The sequence below is a fragment of the Medicago truncatula genome, chromosome 8 (genome assembly GCF_003473485.1).
Source record: "Medicago truncatula cultivar Jemalong A17 chromosome 8, MtrunA17r5.0-ANR, whole genome shotgun sequence".
NCBI classification, from domain to species: Eukaryota; Viridiplantae; Streptophyta; class Magnoliopsida; order Fabales; family Fabaceae; genus Medicago; species Medicago truncatula.
Window position 1 is genome coordinate 40,367,742 of NC_053049.1, and position 16,133 is coordinate 40,383,874.

At 37.6% G+C, this 16,133-nt stretch overlaps 2 protein-coding genes across 2 annotated transcripts; both read right to left on the bottom strand.

Annotated features, from left to right (window-relative positions):
• Nucleotides 1–169: 169 nt before the first annotated feature.
• LOC11419980 (dynamin-related protein 4C) lies at nt 170–2,640 on the bottom strand. Its single transcript, XM_003629819.2, has one exon. It carries the CDS (start codon nt 2,356–2,358, stop codon nt 322–324), a length of 2,037 nt encoding a protein of 678 aa, XP_003629867.1. The 5' UTR covers nt 2,359–2,640; the 3' UTR covers nt 170–321.
• Nucleotides 2,641–3,391: 751 nt separating this feature from the next.
• LOC25501807 (dynamin-related protein 4C) lies at nt 3,392–16,125 on the bottom strand. The gene is made up of 2 exons (XM_024773113.1): nt 15,541–16,125; nt 3,392–3,568 (listed from the first exon to the last, which is right to left on the bottom strand). Exons 1-2 carry the CDS (start codon nt 16,123–16,125, stop codon nt 3,392–3,394), a joined length of 762 nt encoding a protein of 253 aa, XP_024628881.1.
• Nucleotides 16,126–16,133: the final 8 nt, after the last annotated feature.

Below are 16,133 nucleotides of genomic sequence, written 5' to 3' on the forward strand. Positions count from 1 at the left end.
AGAAACTGGTTCCAGTATCGCCAAGTTATTGTCGAGGCAGCGTATGAAGTCTGAAAATAAGTTAATCCAAATACTCTAAAACATGACAAAAATATTCAAAATGGAAAGTAAGGACAATAAAACTGCGTTAAGGGAAGCAAACGTTAATGAAAAACAAAAACAACACAACTCGATTAATTTAGATGAACAAAAACCATAAACCGGGAATACAATTCCACATTTATTCTTAAACAAAAAAACTCATGAGAAAAGACTCCAGCATGATAGATTCAAACAAACCAAAACCATGACGCCTTGATGAAACCTTGAGCAGAACTTCTTCTAATCATAGATTCCAATCCTGTCCATAATTCTGGCAACAGTCTCCTTACTTTCTCTAAGAACTTTGACACTTCGACTTAGCTTCTCCCTCTTTCCAGAAATAGACGGAGACTCTTCAAGCAGCCTCTCAATCCCACCACCACTTGGAGACAAAAGATCATTACAAATCTCCTTCTGCAAATCATTGTTAATCAGTTCATTGATGCTCAACATTAAATGCAGAGCTATGCTGTCAATGAGCCTCCTTAAAACAATCTTCCAATAAGCAATCATCCTAGCCTTCAAATCAAAAGCCTGACATAGCACATGAGGGTAATTCCTCAGATTCACAACATCAATATCACCAACACCTTCAAGCTTCACATGTGTTGGGTTTGTTTCAGGGTTCAGAACTTCTTTCACAAATGATTCTTGTTGAGCTATCAGCCTATTATACTCCAGCAAATACTCAGGATTACAAGTGTAATCTGTCAGTTTTTCCATCTCGACAGCTTCCATCACATGTTGGACTGAACATTTCTTCTTCTTAGCAATCAATTTCTCGCCTGCTCTGCGAGTGGAAACCTGAAGCTGATAATAATTTGAAGAATGATGATTCAAAATAGAAATCACAACTGATTCAAGATAGTTCCAAACATTATCCACAAAGTTAACTGGCATATAAGAAATGCCCTTAACTTTTCTCTGCAGTATTGTCAAAAATGCAGTTCTTGGCATGAAGTTTGGTAGACCAATCCATTTGGCCTCTTCCAACACCTTAATCTCTTCCATAAGAAAATTCTTTTTCGCATCACTTTCAGCACAGTTTTCAAGATCGCTTGCATATAAGTTAAGCATCTCGACTAATCGAGCAGTGCAATGCATGTGCTTGTCCTCAGGGTACTCTTCGAAATCGCCTGTGAGAAGAATCTTTTTGAGAGAATCTCTAGACAAACCAAGAATATGCATGAAAGCAGTCATAGCATCAGCAACAGAAGATAAATTAGCAGGTAAATTCTCTAACTCATTTGCATTAGAAGCAAGCTTCTCATTAATCTTCTTGATGATCTCTGGCAAAGTTTTTGAGATAATCATAGCTTGAACCTGAACAAGCTTCTGAGCTAAAACAGGAATACCAACAATGGTTTTGTCAATCTTAGAAAGAAGTGAGTGAGACTCAAACAGCTTTTCTTCTTCCAGTCTAGCATCTTCATAGGTCTCATCTCCAATTCGGTTTCGCACACAGACATAACCTAGACCGATGTTAACATCATCAGCGGTAACCTTCTCCAACAATCCTTCAGGAGATTTATCGGCTTTTGTGACAACAGCAAGTGTCCTCAAACCAGTTTTATCAACCATTTGTGACATCCTAATAGACTCACAAGTTGTAAAATCAACAGTAGCAGAAAGGACATTCGAGATAATACTTTCTTCAGGAGTTATATACTCCATAATAATATCTTTAATCTGATCATAGATATTATCAGGTTGACCATGAACAGGTACACGTGTGATACCTGGAAGATCAACCATGGTAAGATCAGGAACACCGTTCTTCTTGACAATCAATGTCAAAGGAGTGTTGGAAATCCCTTTGGCAGAACCAGCAATTTCCTCAGTAGCTATGTTTATTGCATCAGAAACATCTTTTTCATCAGTGAAAACTGTTTTGCCATTGAATTCTAACAAGAGTTCTGGTTTTGAAAGTGGATGATTCTGAAGGCGCATAATTAAGGGTACTCTCGTGCAGATTCCTTGTCCACGTGGCAAGCTGATACCAGCTAAAGATTCAAGGACACTGGACTTTCCTGAAGATTGATCTCCAACAACAACAATTGTTGGAAGCTGAATTCCTTCTTTGGCAATGTTGAGACGCCTTAGATTCTCAAGGGCATCGAGAACTGGACGTATTTTTTCATTGTATGATGAAACAATTGGTGCAACAACAGAAATGGGTAGAGCTTGCTCAACATGGACTAATGAAAGTGATGATTCATCACGTTGGTTAGCACTAACAGAAGATTTTGTAGTGGTTCTCTTTGAAGTCACAACCATTTTGAGGACACAGCACAAGTTATGACAATGATAGAAGAAAGTGAATACAAAAAGCCTTTTGTGAGGTTTATAAGATGAATGAATGAATAGAGGTTTAGCTGAAATGCATATTTATAGAGTGCCTAATTAAGGGGAAAATGAAATGAAGGGAAAGAGGGTCGATTGGTATCTTGTAGTTAATGGAGTTTAGTTGAGGTTTACAGGGGAATTGGAGTTACAATTTGGCAGTTACTTACTAGGAGGGTCTTCAATGTTTGAGCAATTGAAAGGTTCCTCGCTAAATGCATGCAAGGTATGGTAATGGCAGTAGTATAATTCCTCTATGATCCTACAATACAATTCCAATGCAATGCGTGCAATAATAACTAAAGTAATGGTTGGACACCCAACTTCCCTTTTTAAACACCTGATTAATCACATGCAAAACGGAGATTAATTCAGTTGAATAGATTGTTAATTTAAATCATGGTTAAAAATTGCGGTTTTATGTGGTTTACACTAACATAATATTCAATTTTATGCAATTTTATATATTTTTTAGATCAGTTTAGATATGGAAACCAAACTCGTAACACACTCTAATTTTTTTGAAATTTGTTCAAACCCGGATGAAGGTATCTCTAGCTTAGCAATATTGACATTTTCAGTTGAGCTAGGTCATAGGAACAATTGTTTGAAATTTAACTGCTCACACTTCATTCACATTCTTTTTGGTACAGCTCTCACTTCAAATTCTATCAAAAGACATAAAATATTATTCTTTAGTTTCTTAGCTTGTGCCTTAAAGCACACGTTAGCATTTCCAACAAATTAATTCAACATGTAAAGTAAGAACATAAAACCATTGCATTAAGGTAAGTAGACTCGATAAGGTGAACAAACAAACAACAAATGAACAGGATACTACTAAAAGTTCCAACAGACAAACAAAAAACACCTGACAAAAGGACACCTGCATGATAGATTAATACAAACTAAAAGAAAGACAATTCCAGAATTGACTCCAACCCTTAACACTCATCAAGCACTGCTTCTAGTTATCTCCATAATTTCCAATCCTGTCCATAATGTTGGCCACGGTCTCTTTGCTTTCTCTCAAAACTGTCACACTCCTGCTCAACTTCTGTCTCTTGCCTGATATTGAAGGAGACTCCTCAAGCAGCCTCTTAACACCACCACTAGTTGAGGATAACAGTTCGTTGCATATCTCCTTTTGCAAATCAACATTCACAAGTTCATTAATGCTTAGCATCAAATGCAAAGCAATAACATCAATTTGAAGGTGAAAAACACAAGAAGGGGGGGGTTGAATTGTGTTTTCTTTTTCTCTTGTAAAAAAAAAATACTTCTTCTGATAAAACTTCAGAAGCAGTTTGATTGCTTCTGATGAAATGATCAGAGTCAGATTGCAGCGGAAAAGAACAGAGCAGAGAAAAGAAAGACAAAGACACAAGCAGTTATCCTGGTTCCTTCCACAACACGGAAGTAGTCCAGTCCCCCTTGCACTTCCAAGGAGATTTCACTATAATCACAAAGATTACAACTGCTCAATACTTTCAAAGTATGAGACTTCACAAAACAATGCTCAAGCACACACGCAAGAGTCTTCCAATGCTCAAGCACTAAGCAAGAGACTTCTAATGCTCAAGCACGCAGGCAAGAGACTTCTAATCAAACAAAAATACAGAGAATTGAGTTTGAATTGAACACTTGATATACAATCAGTGGTGTTCACAATACAATACAGAAAAGACTCTAGACTTTGAATTTCTAAGATGTATCAAATCAGTGCAGAAATTCAGTGTGCTTTGTAGAATCAAATTGACAGAGTTTTGGCGCTTTTGAACTTATATATCTCTGTTTTATCTTCAAGTCTTCACTCCTTTATATAGAGGCGTGAAAGAGACGTTGAGATAATCAGCACGTCTAAAGAGTCGTTTGAAATCCTTTGATTATCCACCAGTGATCCTTTGCCTGATTTGGGTGTAGTCCTTTGAAGAATAAACTTCAAATTCATTCCCATCTTGAGTGTACAAATTCTGCAGGCATGGCTGTTGTTTTGTCTTGTAGCGTAGACAGAAAACAGAGTAGTGGAGGTAGTGGTTGTACACTTGTACTTTGTCAACTCTATTAACGAGAGACAAGAGCTCAGTGCTATCCATATATCCGTTGATACCTCCCTTTCAATTCTTCGTTCTTCTTTGATAAGACTGAATTGAGAATCAGCTACTTTGAATCTTCAGTTTGATTAAAGGATCAAATGTAGCTTCTGGTGAAGATATTGCTTCTGATGAAAACTTTTGCTTCTGATGACTTTCTGCTTCTGATGACGTTCTGCTTCTGATGACGTCATCTCTTCAGGAGCAGTTTAGCTTTTTTCTTTCCATTGTTCTTCCAAGACCTATTGAAATAACTTGAGTAGCCTTTGGTCCTGTACACTTGAACAATTATTAGTAATAACCAATTGACAATTTTTAATACCTTGTTATCATCAAAACTTAATAAGGTTCATTGTGAAACACATTTTGTTCCAACAATCTCCCCCTTTTTGATGATGACAAACAATAGTATTTAAAATGTTCAATTGTTGTTGATCTAATTAATAAGTTGACTACTGGGACAGAGGTTTGTAAGCTCCCCCTGAGTCTAATAGATCTTTAAGGTGAGGTTTGTAAGCTCCCCCTAAGTTCTATTCTTATTAATTAAATTTCAATAAAATACTTATAAAATCAAATCAGAAGTATTTAAAAGAAATTTAGAAGTGGTTATAGTAGGGCTCAGTGCCTTAACAAATACTATACATTTACTCTCCCTTTTGTCATCAACAAAAAGAATAGAAACAAAAGAAAGAGTATCAGAGCCAAAACAAAACAAAAGAATAAACATATAATCTTTCAGAGCAAGCAGTGAAAACAGTAAATATCATCAGAGTTAAAGCTTGTAAAACATATTGAAGGTGAAAAAGCACAAGATCCAGAAACAATGATAATATATATAAAGAAGGATTAAGATACAAAGACACAGCTACTGAGAACAAAAGTAAAAAACAAGCTAGAGTTGGGTGTGCAACTAAGGTTGGGCTTGCTTATACAACTGTTCTAAGAGATACTTGATCTGATCATCCTTCTTCTGAAGTAGCTCATCCTTTTCTCTCATTCTTCGTTTAAATCCAGCCTGAATTCTAGCAGCCCTAGTGATGTACTCTTCTTCTGGATAGAAAGGAGTGATGTCCAGCAGAGGCACAAAATTCAGCTCTTTCTCCTTAGCTGCTTCATGCATATCATCCAAAAGCTTTTTCAGCATAGCAGAGTGAGATGACACACATTTAGTTCTAAGCTGATCCAGCAGCTCATCAAAGCTCTTCTGTAGATCCATCCACTGATCATAATAGTGAATAGGAGGTGCAGGAACTGTTCTGCGAAGAATCAGTGCCTGAATCTCATCACTAAGTCTGATCAGTTGTTCCTCTATATACTCAGACTCTAGGATATGGTCAGGGATGGGTGAAGGTTCAGTTTGAGTTGTATGTGATGTGGAAGGTTTGTCAGAGGTTAAGTCTATTATAGTGGGTGAGTCTGGTTGTTGTTGTTGTTCTGTTGTTTGGTCAGAAGTTGTTTGGTCAGGAGCAACTTGTTCAGAAGCAGTTTGCTCCTGAACAGTTTGCTCAGGGATGGTTTGGGTTTCTGTTTGGGTTTCTGTTTGGGTTTCTGTTTGGGTTTCCAAGACAGTCTTTTCAGGAACTGTCTTAGAGGCCTTAGTGGGTGTTGGTTGCATTTCACTACCTAGATGTTTTTCTAAGTTGTGAAGGGTTGAGGATTCTTGGTGTTGGGGGGTTTCTGAAGTAGTTGCATCTGAAACTACTTCAGAGGCTTTTTGTGGAGTTTGGTTAGGTTCTTGGTTGGGTTCAGGTTGTTGTATACTAACAGGCTCTGGAATATCTGGATAGAGTGGATGAGTAGGAGGCAAATTGAATTTCTCACACAATTTAATTCTATTCTTAGAAAATTCTATTTGAGTTTGCTCCCAGTCAAGTGTTCCTAAATCTGTTAGTTTGGTAGGTTTGGTTTTTAGAAGCTTGTCTATATGTTGGCTAAGGGGTTGGTCATCTGATTCTGTTGATGATGAAGAGGGTGAAGATGGTAGAGAAGGAATCTGAGTATTAGTTGGAGCGTTAGATGGATTACCTGAAGACTGAGCTTCTGGATGAACTGCTTCTGGAGCTTCTGAAGCTGGTTCTGATGAAGTTGCTCCTGAAGCTTGCTTATTCTTCAAGGCTTGAGAAAGCAGAGTTGCTCCATACTGAATTGTTTCTTGCTCTAACTCAGAAGCTAAAGCAGCAATGTCAGGAGTAGGCACATACCCTGCAGCCTTGAGACGCTCATCCCTTTCTTTCTCAAACACTTCCTTCAACCTTTTCTTTTCTGCTATCTTGGATGCAGAAACCTCTCTAGCGTACTGCCTCATTTCTTCAGTCATTTCGAAGCTGGGCATGACTATGGGCTCAGAAGTTGCAGTCCTTTTTGCTTTCTTAGGGCTTGAGTCTTCATCCCAGTTCTCTTCCAGTTCTTCCAACATTTGTGCCCTTCTTCCTTCAGCTGTCTTCAGATTTCTTGTTAAATTAGACCTCTTCCTTTTGATGGTCTGAAGAGCAGCTTCTCTTTTATTTTTGGGACTTGGAGGCTTTTCAGAAGCAGCTTGATCAGAAGCAGCTTGTTCAGAACCAGCTTGTTCAGAAGCAGGCTGTTCTGCTGTTTCTTGAGTACTCCTTGTCCTTTTTCTGATAAGAGGGACATCATCCAAATCCTCCACTTCCTCAAGAATGGTGGACATAGCAGATTTTTCCTTCTTAGCTTTCTTATGCTTCTGAGCACCCACCTCAGTAGCATCTTCAGCAAGGTATTCTTCCTTGGTGATCTGCTTCTTTTTAGATTTTCTGCCTTTGGCCACAGGCAGATCACCACCATACATTTCTTCTGGGATATCTTTCAGGCTGATTTTCTTGTTGTAGCTCTTGTAGTAGTCCAAGATGTAGGCCCTCTGCACATCCAGGGGATCTTTCTTGCAGATAGGGATGTGATGAGTGACTAGATCAGATATGACATCAGATTCATGCATATCTGTATCTAGTTTCTTGCAAGTTGAAATTAGCCTCATCTTGACTAGAGTTGCCCCATTGATTATTTTTCCTGTGACTGCTCCCAGCTTCTGATTATCATAAATACCCACGTCTTTCAGGGCACTTAGGAGTCCTCCTTCTTGAAAGATTATGGAGAGCAGCCTTCCATAGGGAACAAACTTCCTGTTCTCCATCTGGCTCTTCTTGAGTTCCTTGATCATGTATTTAAACATATACTTGGGAACGTTCATTGTTGTTTCCTGAGAGATGGTGTGATGCAGAAAGACTTTGTGACCAAGTGAAGGTTGATCATTTCCTCCACCTTTGGGAAAAATGTTTTCATTTTGGATCTTCAGCAGCATTTTCTTTTCCATGCTTAAGGTGCTGTAAGGCTTAGCATCCTTTGATCCGTAGATAGTGTTGTTTACTATCTCCTTCCATGGGCTTGTTCTGGGGTTAGGAATCTCTTCTCCATCGTATGTCCCAGAAGCATCCCTTCTCATGGCTTGAGCAATCACATGCTCATTGATTGTTACAGGAATCCCCATGACGTTTGATCTAATCTCAGTCCCAGTGAAGGCGAGTAGACCCATTTCTTCTCTGGTTTTTCCCTCCAAAGTAGGATCAACCAGAATCATCTGAGCTTCTTCCTGTTTAGCAGCAACTTTGTCAAATACTGAAGCTCTTACCCAGAATTGTCTGACAAGCACTTCATAAGTAGGACCGTTGAGAAGACTGAAGTAACTCATCAGCTTCTGCTTTTTGTAGAATCTTACCAAGTCGCATCCATGATGAGTTAGAGAAGTGAAATCCACTGGATTTTCCGCTTGAATGATTAGATCCCATTCCTCAATCGACATAGTTCTTCCTTTGATTTCATAAGCAGGAGTATCTATATCCATATTCGATGAAGAACCACCGGCAGAACTTGAAGATGCCATTGATTTGAAGTAGAATTAGGGTTCTAAGGTGTTTTGAGAGGTTGAGAGAATGTGCTTACTTACACAGAGGGTTGAGAAGAAATTAGAAAGTGTTTGTTGTGAAGTGAGAAGTGTGTGAAATGACTTAGTGGTTTTTTATTAAAACGTTTGTAATTCAGAAGGGACAAACAAACACAGCATTAATGACAAATTGGGGGCGCGTGTAAGTATGTTAAAAAGCGAATAAAACATCATTGCCCTTTTTGTTATACTCCAATACAAATAGACCACGTCAGAGACTTTTCAGAAAACTACTTTTTGGGTAATGGGACAGCTGTTACATAAAGTAACTGCCAACGTTCCCACTAACCAAGCTATTCAGAAGCAAAGAATAACACTTCTGAAGTTTTAGTGCTGACGTCATCTTCAGAAGCACATTTTCCTCAGAACCTCAGTTAAGAGCTTCTGATGAACCAAAATGCTCCTGAATAAACTTCAGAACCAAACTTCTTATTCAGAGGCAAGCAATTTTTCAATCAGACACAAAATGCATGTTCAAATTTTTCTTAATAAAATCAAATCTTTCAACAGACAAAGGTTTTGTAAATATATCAGCCCATTGATGTTCAGTATCAATGAATTGTATATCTAAAATTCCTTTTTGAACATAGTCTCTGATAAAATGGTGTTTAATTTCAATATGCTTGGCTCTTGAATGTAGAATTGGATTCTTTGACAAACAAATAGCAGCAGTATTATCACAATAAATGGGAATACTGTTAGCATTGATCTGATAGTCTTCCAACTGATGTTTCATCCAAAGTAGTTGTGTGCAACAACTTGCAGCTGAAATGTACTCTGCTTCTGCTGTAGACATAGCAATAGTTGCTTGTCTTTTGCTTGCCCAGGATATCAGATTCTCTCCCAGGAATTGACAATTTCCACTGGTTGATTTTCTTTCAATCCTATCACCAGCATAATCAGCATCACAGAATCCAATCAACTTATAATCTAGGGATTTCCTATACAGGAGTCCAAGATTAGTTGTTCCTTTCAGATACCTGAAGATTCTCTTAACTGCAGTTAAATGAGATTCTCTAGGATCTGATTGAAATCTTGCACACAAGCATACACTGAATAAAATATCAGGTCTAGATGCAGTGAGGTATAACAGAGAACCAATCATACCTCTGTATAGCTTCTGGTCTACTACTGTTCCAGTATCTTCTTTGCTTAAGGTGCAGGTTGGATGCATTGGAGTGTTCATCACTTTACAATCTTCTAGCTTGAACTTCTTCAGAAGCTCCTTTGTATATTTTGTTTGATGAACATATACTCCTTCTTTACTTTGGTTGATTTGAATTCCCAGAAAGAATTTCAATTCTCCCATCATACTCATTTCAAATTCATCCTGCATTAACTTAGAAAATTCTTTGCAAAGAGATGCATTAGTAGAACCAAATATTATATCATCAACATATATTTGCACAATCAAAATATCTTTCTTAAGAGTCCTTCTGAAGAGTGTTGTGTCAACTTGTCCTCTTTCAAAATCATTTTTAATTAAGAAATTACTTAGTCTATCATACCAAGCTCTGGGAGCTTGTTTCAAGCCATATAGTGATTTCTTAAGTTTATAAACATGGTCAGGATGCTTAAGATCCTCAAACCCAGGAGGTTGTTTAACATACACTTCTTCTTCAATGACACCATTAAGAAAGGCACTTTTGACATCCATTTGATATAATATTATGCCATGATTAATTGCGTAGGATAGAAGTAACCTGATTGCTTCCAATCTTGCAACTGGAGCAAATGTTTCAGTGTAATCAATGCCTTCTTGTTGACTGTAGCCTTGAGCAACAAGTCTGGCTTTGTTTCTGGTTACTTCTCCTTGTTCATTCAGCTTGTTTCTGAATACCCATTTTGTTCCAATAATGTTCTTCTGAGAAGGTTTGGGTACCAGATCCCACACATCATTCCTTTGGAATTGATTTAGCTCTTCTTGCATAGCTAATATCCATCCATCATCTGAGAGAGCTTCTTCAACAGTTTTAGGCTCAATTATTGAAAGCAGTCCTATTAATGACTCTTCTTGTCTAAAATGTGATCTTGTTCTTCTAGGACTATCTTTGCTTCCAATGATTAGCTCCTCAGGATGTGAAGATTTGTGCTTGAATTTAGGTTGAATAACCTGCTGAGTGTTATCTTGAAAGTCCTCAGAAGCAATTTCATTCTGTACTTTTGAGCTAGGTTCTGCTTCTGAATTAGACTCAGCTTCTGGAGTGATTTCAGCTTCTGGACAAGATTCAACTTCTGTATACTTTTCAGAATCAGAAGGTTGATCAGATTCTGATGCATCTTCAGAATCAGTTGTACCTGCATTACTTTCACTTTGCTCTGAAGTTTTACTTCCAGGCTCTCTATCATCAAATTTTACATGCATAGATTCTTCAACACATTGTGTTTCTGAATTATACACTCTGTATGCCTTTGACCTTTCAGAGTAACCTAAAAAGATTCCTCTTTGAGCCTTGGCATCAAATTTCTTCAGATAGTCTTTAGTGTTTAAGATGTAACAGGTACATCCAAACTGATGAAAGTAAGAGATATTGGGTCTTCTTCCTTTAAAGAGTTCATATGCTGTTTTCTCCAACATAGGTCTGATATAGATCCTATTTTGAATATAACAAGAAGTATTGACTGCTTCTGCCCAAAAATGTTTAGCTAAGTTGTTTTCATGGATCATGGTTCTGGCCATTTCTTGTAAGGTTCTGTTCTTTCTTTCTACAACCCCATTTTGTTGTGGAGTTCTAGGAGAAGAAAACTCATGGAGAATCCCATGTTTTTCACAGAAAAGTTCAAATGGCTCATTTTCAAATTCTCCACCATGATCACTTCTGACTTTCAAAATTTTCAATTCTTTTTCAGATTGTATTTGAGTGCAGAAGCTGCTAAACACTTCACATGCATAGTCTTTACTTTTAATGAATTTTACCCAAGTCCATCTGCTGTAATCATCAACAATGACTAATCCGTATTTACTTCCATATAAAGATGCAGTGTTAACTGGACCAAAAAGATCAATATGGAGTAATTCTAAGGGTCTGGAGGTTGATACAATGTCTTTAGATTTGAAAGAACTTTTCACAATTTTCCCTTTCTGACATGCACCACAAAGTGCATCTGAATGATAATCAATGTTAGGCAATCCTTTGACCAGTTGTAACTTGCTAATTTTAGAAATTAATCTCCAATTAGCATGTCCCAACCTTTTATGCCATACCCATTTTTTATCATTCATTGACAGAAGGCAAACTACCTTCTGATCAGCCAGATCAGAGAAATTTATTTTATAGACATTCTCAACTCTCTTTCCCTTGAATGTAATGGATTTGTCATCCTTGTTGACTAGTGTGCAGTTGGTCTTACTGAACGTTACATCATACCCATTGTCACAAAATTGACTAATGCTCAATAGGTTATGCTTCAGACCATCTACTAGCCACACATTATTAATTGAGATGGAGGAATTACCAATAGTACCTGTACCAATGATCTTTCCAGTTTGGTTGCCACCAAACTTCACTTCTCCTCCATCTTTCATTGTAAGGGTAAGGAACAAAGCTTTCTCTCCAGTCATGTGCCTTGAACATCCGCTGTCTAGGTACCATGACCTTTGTTTCTCTCTTGCCCTTAAGCACACCTGCATTTTTGGCCAATTCAGATTTAGGTACCCATATCTTCATGGGTCCTTTTGGGTTAGTTTTGGAGGTTTTACTTTTCCTCCCTTGTACCTTAGGGTGAATGCTGAGTAGCTTCTGATCATTCAATATTTTAGGTTTGACACCTTTTGGTATTGTTTTCTCAGAGGCAGTAGCTGCTTTGTTCTTCTGATCCTTTTGTTTTGGGATTTTAGATTCTGGTTTAATCAGATTCTGATGAACAGATTCTGATCTTTTCAGAATTTTAATCTTTTGACTCTTAGGATCAGATTTTGTCATTACCTTGATCTTAAGATTCTCTGGCTTTGATGTGATCTTAGCCTGTGAACCTGAAGCTTCAGGTTTTGACTGAACAGCAGTTATAGCATTTGTACCTTCAGGCACAAAGGTGGATTTCAATCCATCCTTGATACAATCACAGTAGCTCTTGAGACTGTATTCTTTGGATTTCTCCTCAGAATATCCAATCCCTTTGCCTTTGTTCTTGTATGTGCTGTAGATCATAGAAGCAACTTTGCTTCTGTCTATTCCAGCCATAATAAAATCATCCAAGGCAATCTCATGTTTATTGCCTGAACCTTTATCACATTTTTCTTGTAGCTTCTGACAAAGACTCTTGAGTCTATCTTCATATGTTGTTGATATGAGGTTAAACCCTTTGAGTTCTTCTTCAGAAGCTTTCAGTTCCAATAGAGTTGATTTTTGTTGTTTCATCAAATCAACATATTTTTCTTTTAAATCTGTCAACTCATTGGTTCTGTGTTCAAACAGTGATAAAAGTTCTTTTAGAGAATCAACAAGTTCTTGTCTAGGGATTTTGGAATATACCTCATTTTCATCTTCTGAATCTGATTCAGCTTCTGATACTGCTTCTGATGATACTGTTGCCACTAACCCAACGGCTGCCTTAGCATCATCATCAGCTTCTTCTTTATCAGAACCAGATTCACTATCCAAATCTTCCCAGGTCGCCATCAAGCTCTTTTTGATTTGCTTTCTGAATTTACTGGAGTTGAAGCTTGATTTCTTGGATTTGCCTTTAAACTTCTCCTTCTGAAGATCAGGGCAATCAGCAATGAAATGACCAGGCTTCTTACAATTGAAGCATCCCTTCTGATCTTCTTTCTTGGAGTTCTTGTAGCTACCTCTCTTGCTCAAAAATTTCTTCTGCTTCCTTGCCAGATACTCAAGCTTGTTGGACAGCATAGCCATTTTTACAGATTGATCTTCATCAGAATCTCCATCAGGTGATTCTTCTTCAGATTCACTGGCTTTGTAGGCTTTGGAAGATTTTGAGATCTTTCCTTTAGATGGTAAAGCAATGGATTTACTCTTCTTAGAGGTTTCATGCTCATTTAAACTCATTTCATGCACTTTGAGTGAGCTAACAAGATCTTCAACACTTAAAGTATTTAGATCCTTAGCTTCCTCAATAGCAGTTACTTTGGGTCTCCATCTTGAAGGTAAGCTTCTCAAAATCTTACTAACATGATCAGAAGCAACATAGCTTTTCTTCAGTATTTGCAATCCAGAAACTAAAGTTTGAAATCTTGAGTACATTTCTTCTATACTCTCATCATCTTTCATTCTGAAAAGTTCATACTGATGAACTAGCATCAAAGCTTTAGCCTCTTTTACTTTCTTGCTGCCTTCAAAGTTTGCACATAGAGAAGCAAACATAGCCTTCGCAGTAGATTTGTCACTCATTTTCATGTATTCGGTGCGAGGTATAGAAGCCACAATGATTCCTCTTATCTTGTGATGTTTCTTATAAAGCTTCTTCTGAGCAGGAGTATGTATTCTTCTGTCTATAGCAGCTCCTTCTTCATCCAAATCCAGATCATCAACTCCATCTTCCAGTATATCCCATAGCTCTTCATCCAATCCCATGATAAAGCTGTACATATTAGTTTTCCACCATGAAAACTCTTCTGGATCTCCATTAAACTTTGGAGCTTTTCCAGAGTCTGTTTTCTTGTCAGCAGTATCATAGTCATGCTTGACACTTGTGTATTTTGGAGTAACTGATTCCTCATCTCCAGACATGTTTTTCTAATAGATCTTGAACTGTAACACGGTTAAGTGCTGTGATAACAGAGCAAGCTCTGATACCAATTGAAGGTGAAAAACACAAGAAGGGGGGGGTTGAATTGTGTTTTCTTTTTCTCTTGTAAAAAAAAAATACTTCTTCTGATAAAACTTCAGAAGCAGTTTGATTGCTTCTGATGAAATGATCAGAGTCAGATTGCAGCGGAAAAGAACAGAGCAGAGAAAAGAAAGACAAAGACACAAGCAGTTATCCTGGTTCCTTCCACAACACGGAAGTAGTCCAGTCCCCCTTGCACTTCCAAGGAGATTTCACTATAATCACAAAGATTACAACTGCTCAATACTTTCAAAGTATGAGACTTCACAAAACAATGCTCAAGCACACACGCAAGAGTCTTCCAATGCTCAAGCACTAAGCAAGAGACTTCTAATGCTCAAGCACGCAGGCAAGAGACTTCTAATCAAACAAAAATACAGAGAATTGAGTTTGAATTGAACACTTGATATACAATCAGTGGTGTTCACAATACAATACAGAAAAGACTCTAGACTTTGAATTTCTAAGATGTATCAAATCAGTGCAGAAATTCAGTGTGCTTTGTAGAATCAAATTGACAGAGTTTTGGCGCTTTTGAACTTATATATCTCTGTTTTATCTTCAAGTCTTCACTCCTTTATATAGAGGCGTGAAAGAGACGTTGAGATAATCAGCACGTCTAAAGAGTCGTTTGAAATCCTTTGATTATCCACCAGTGATCCTTTGCCTGATTTGGGTGTAGTCCTTTGAAGAATAAACTTCAAATTCATTCCCATCTTGAGTGTACAAATTCTGCAGGCATGGCTGTTGTTTTGTCTTGTAGCGTAGACAGAAAACAGAGTAGTGGAGGTAGTGGTTGTACACTTGTACTTTGTCAACTCTATTAACGAGAGACAAGAGCTCAGTGCTATCCATATATCCGTTGATACCTCCCTTTCAATTCTTCGTTCTTCTTTGATAAGACTGAATTGAGAATCAGCTACTTTGAATCTTCAGTTTGATTAAAGGATCAAATGTAGCTTCTGGTGAAGATATTGCTTCTGATGAAAACTTTTGCTTCTGATGACTTTCTGCTTCTGATGACGTTCTGCTTCTGATGACGTCATCTCTTCAGGAGCAGTTTAGCTTTTTTCTTTCCATTGTTCTTCCAAGACCTATTGAAATAACTTGAGTAGCCTTTGGTCCTGTACACTTGAACAATTATTAGTAATAACCAATTGACAATTTTTAATACCTTGTTATCATCAAAACTTAATAAGGTTCATTGTGAAACACATTTTGTTCCAACACAATTAACCTCCTTAACACAATCTTCCAATAAGCTATCAATCTGACCTTCAAATCATAAGCCTGATTCAACATCTGTGGATATTTCATAAGATGGACAACATCAATGTCACCAACACCTTCCAGCTTCACAGTACTTGAAGCTCGATCAACATTCAATACTTCTTTCAAAAACACTTCTCGATGAGACATCAGCTTGTTATACTCCTGCAAGTACTCAGGGTTACCCGTGTAGTCTGTAAGCTTCTCCATCTCAACAGCTTGAAGCACATGCTGAATGGAATTCTTTTTCTTCTTAGAGATAAGGTGCTCAGCAGCTCTACGAATTGAAACCTGAAGCTGATAATAGTTAGCAGAATGACGATTCAAAACCGAAACTACAACAGTTTCCAGATAATTCCATACACTTTCAACAAAATTAATTGGCATATAAGAAATGCCCCTAACTTTTTTCTGAAGTAAAGTCAAAAAAGCAGTTCTTGGCATGAAATTCGGAAGACCAATGAATTTGGCTTCCTCAAGAACTTTGATCTCCTCCATGAGGAAATCCTTAGTGGCATTACTTTCAGCACTGTTTTGAAGTTCACTTGCATACGAATTCAACATGTCCACTAACCGAGCCGTACAATGCATTTGTTTAT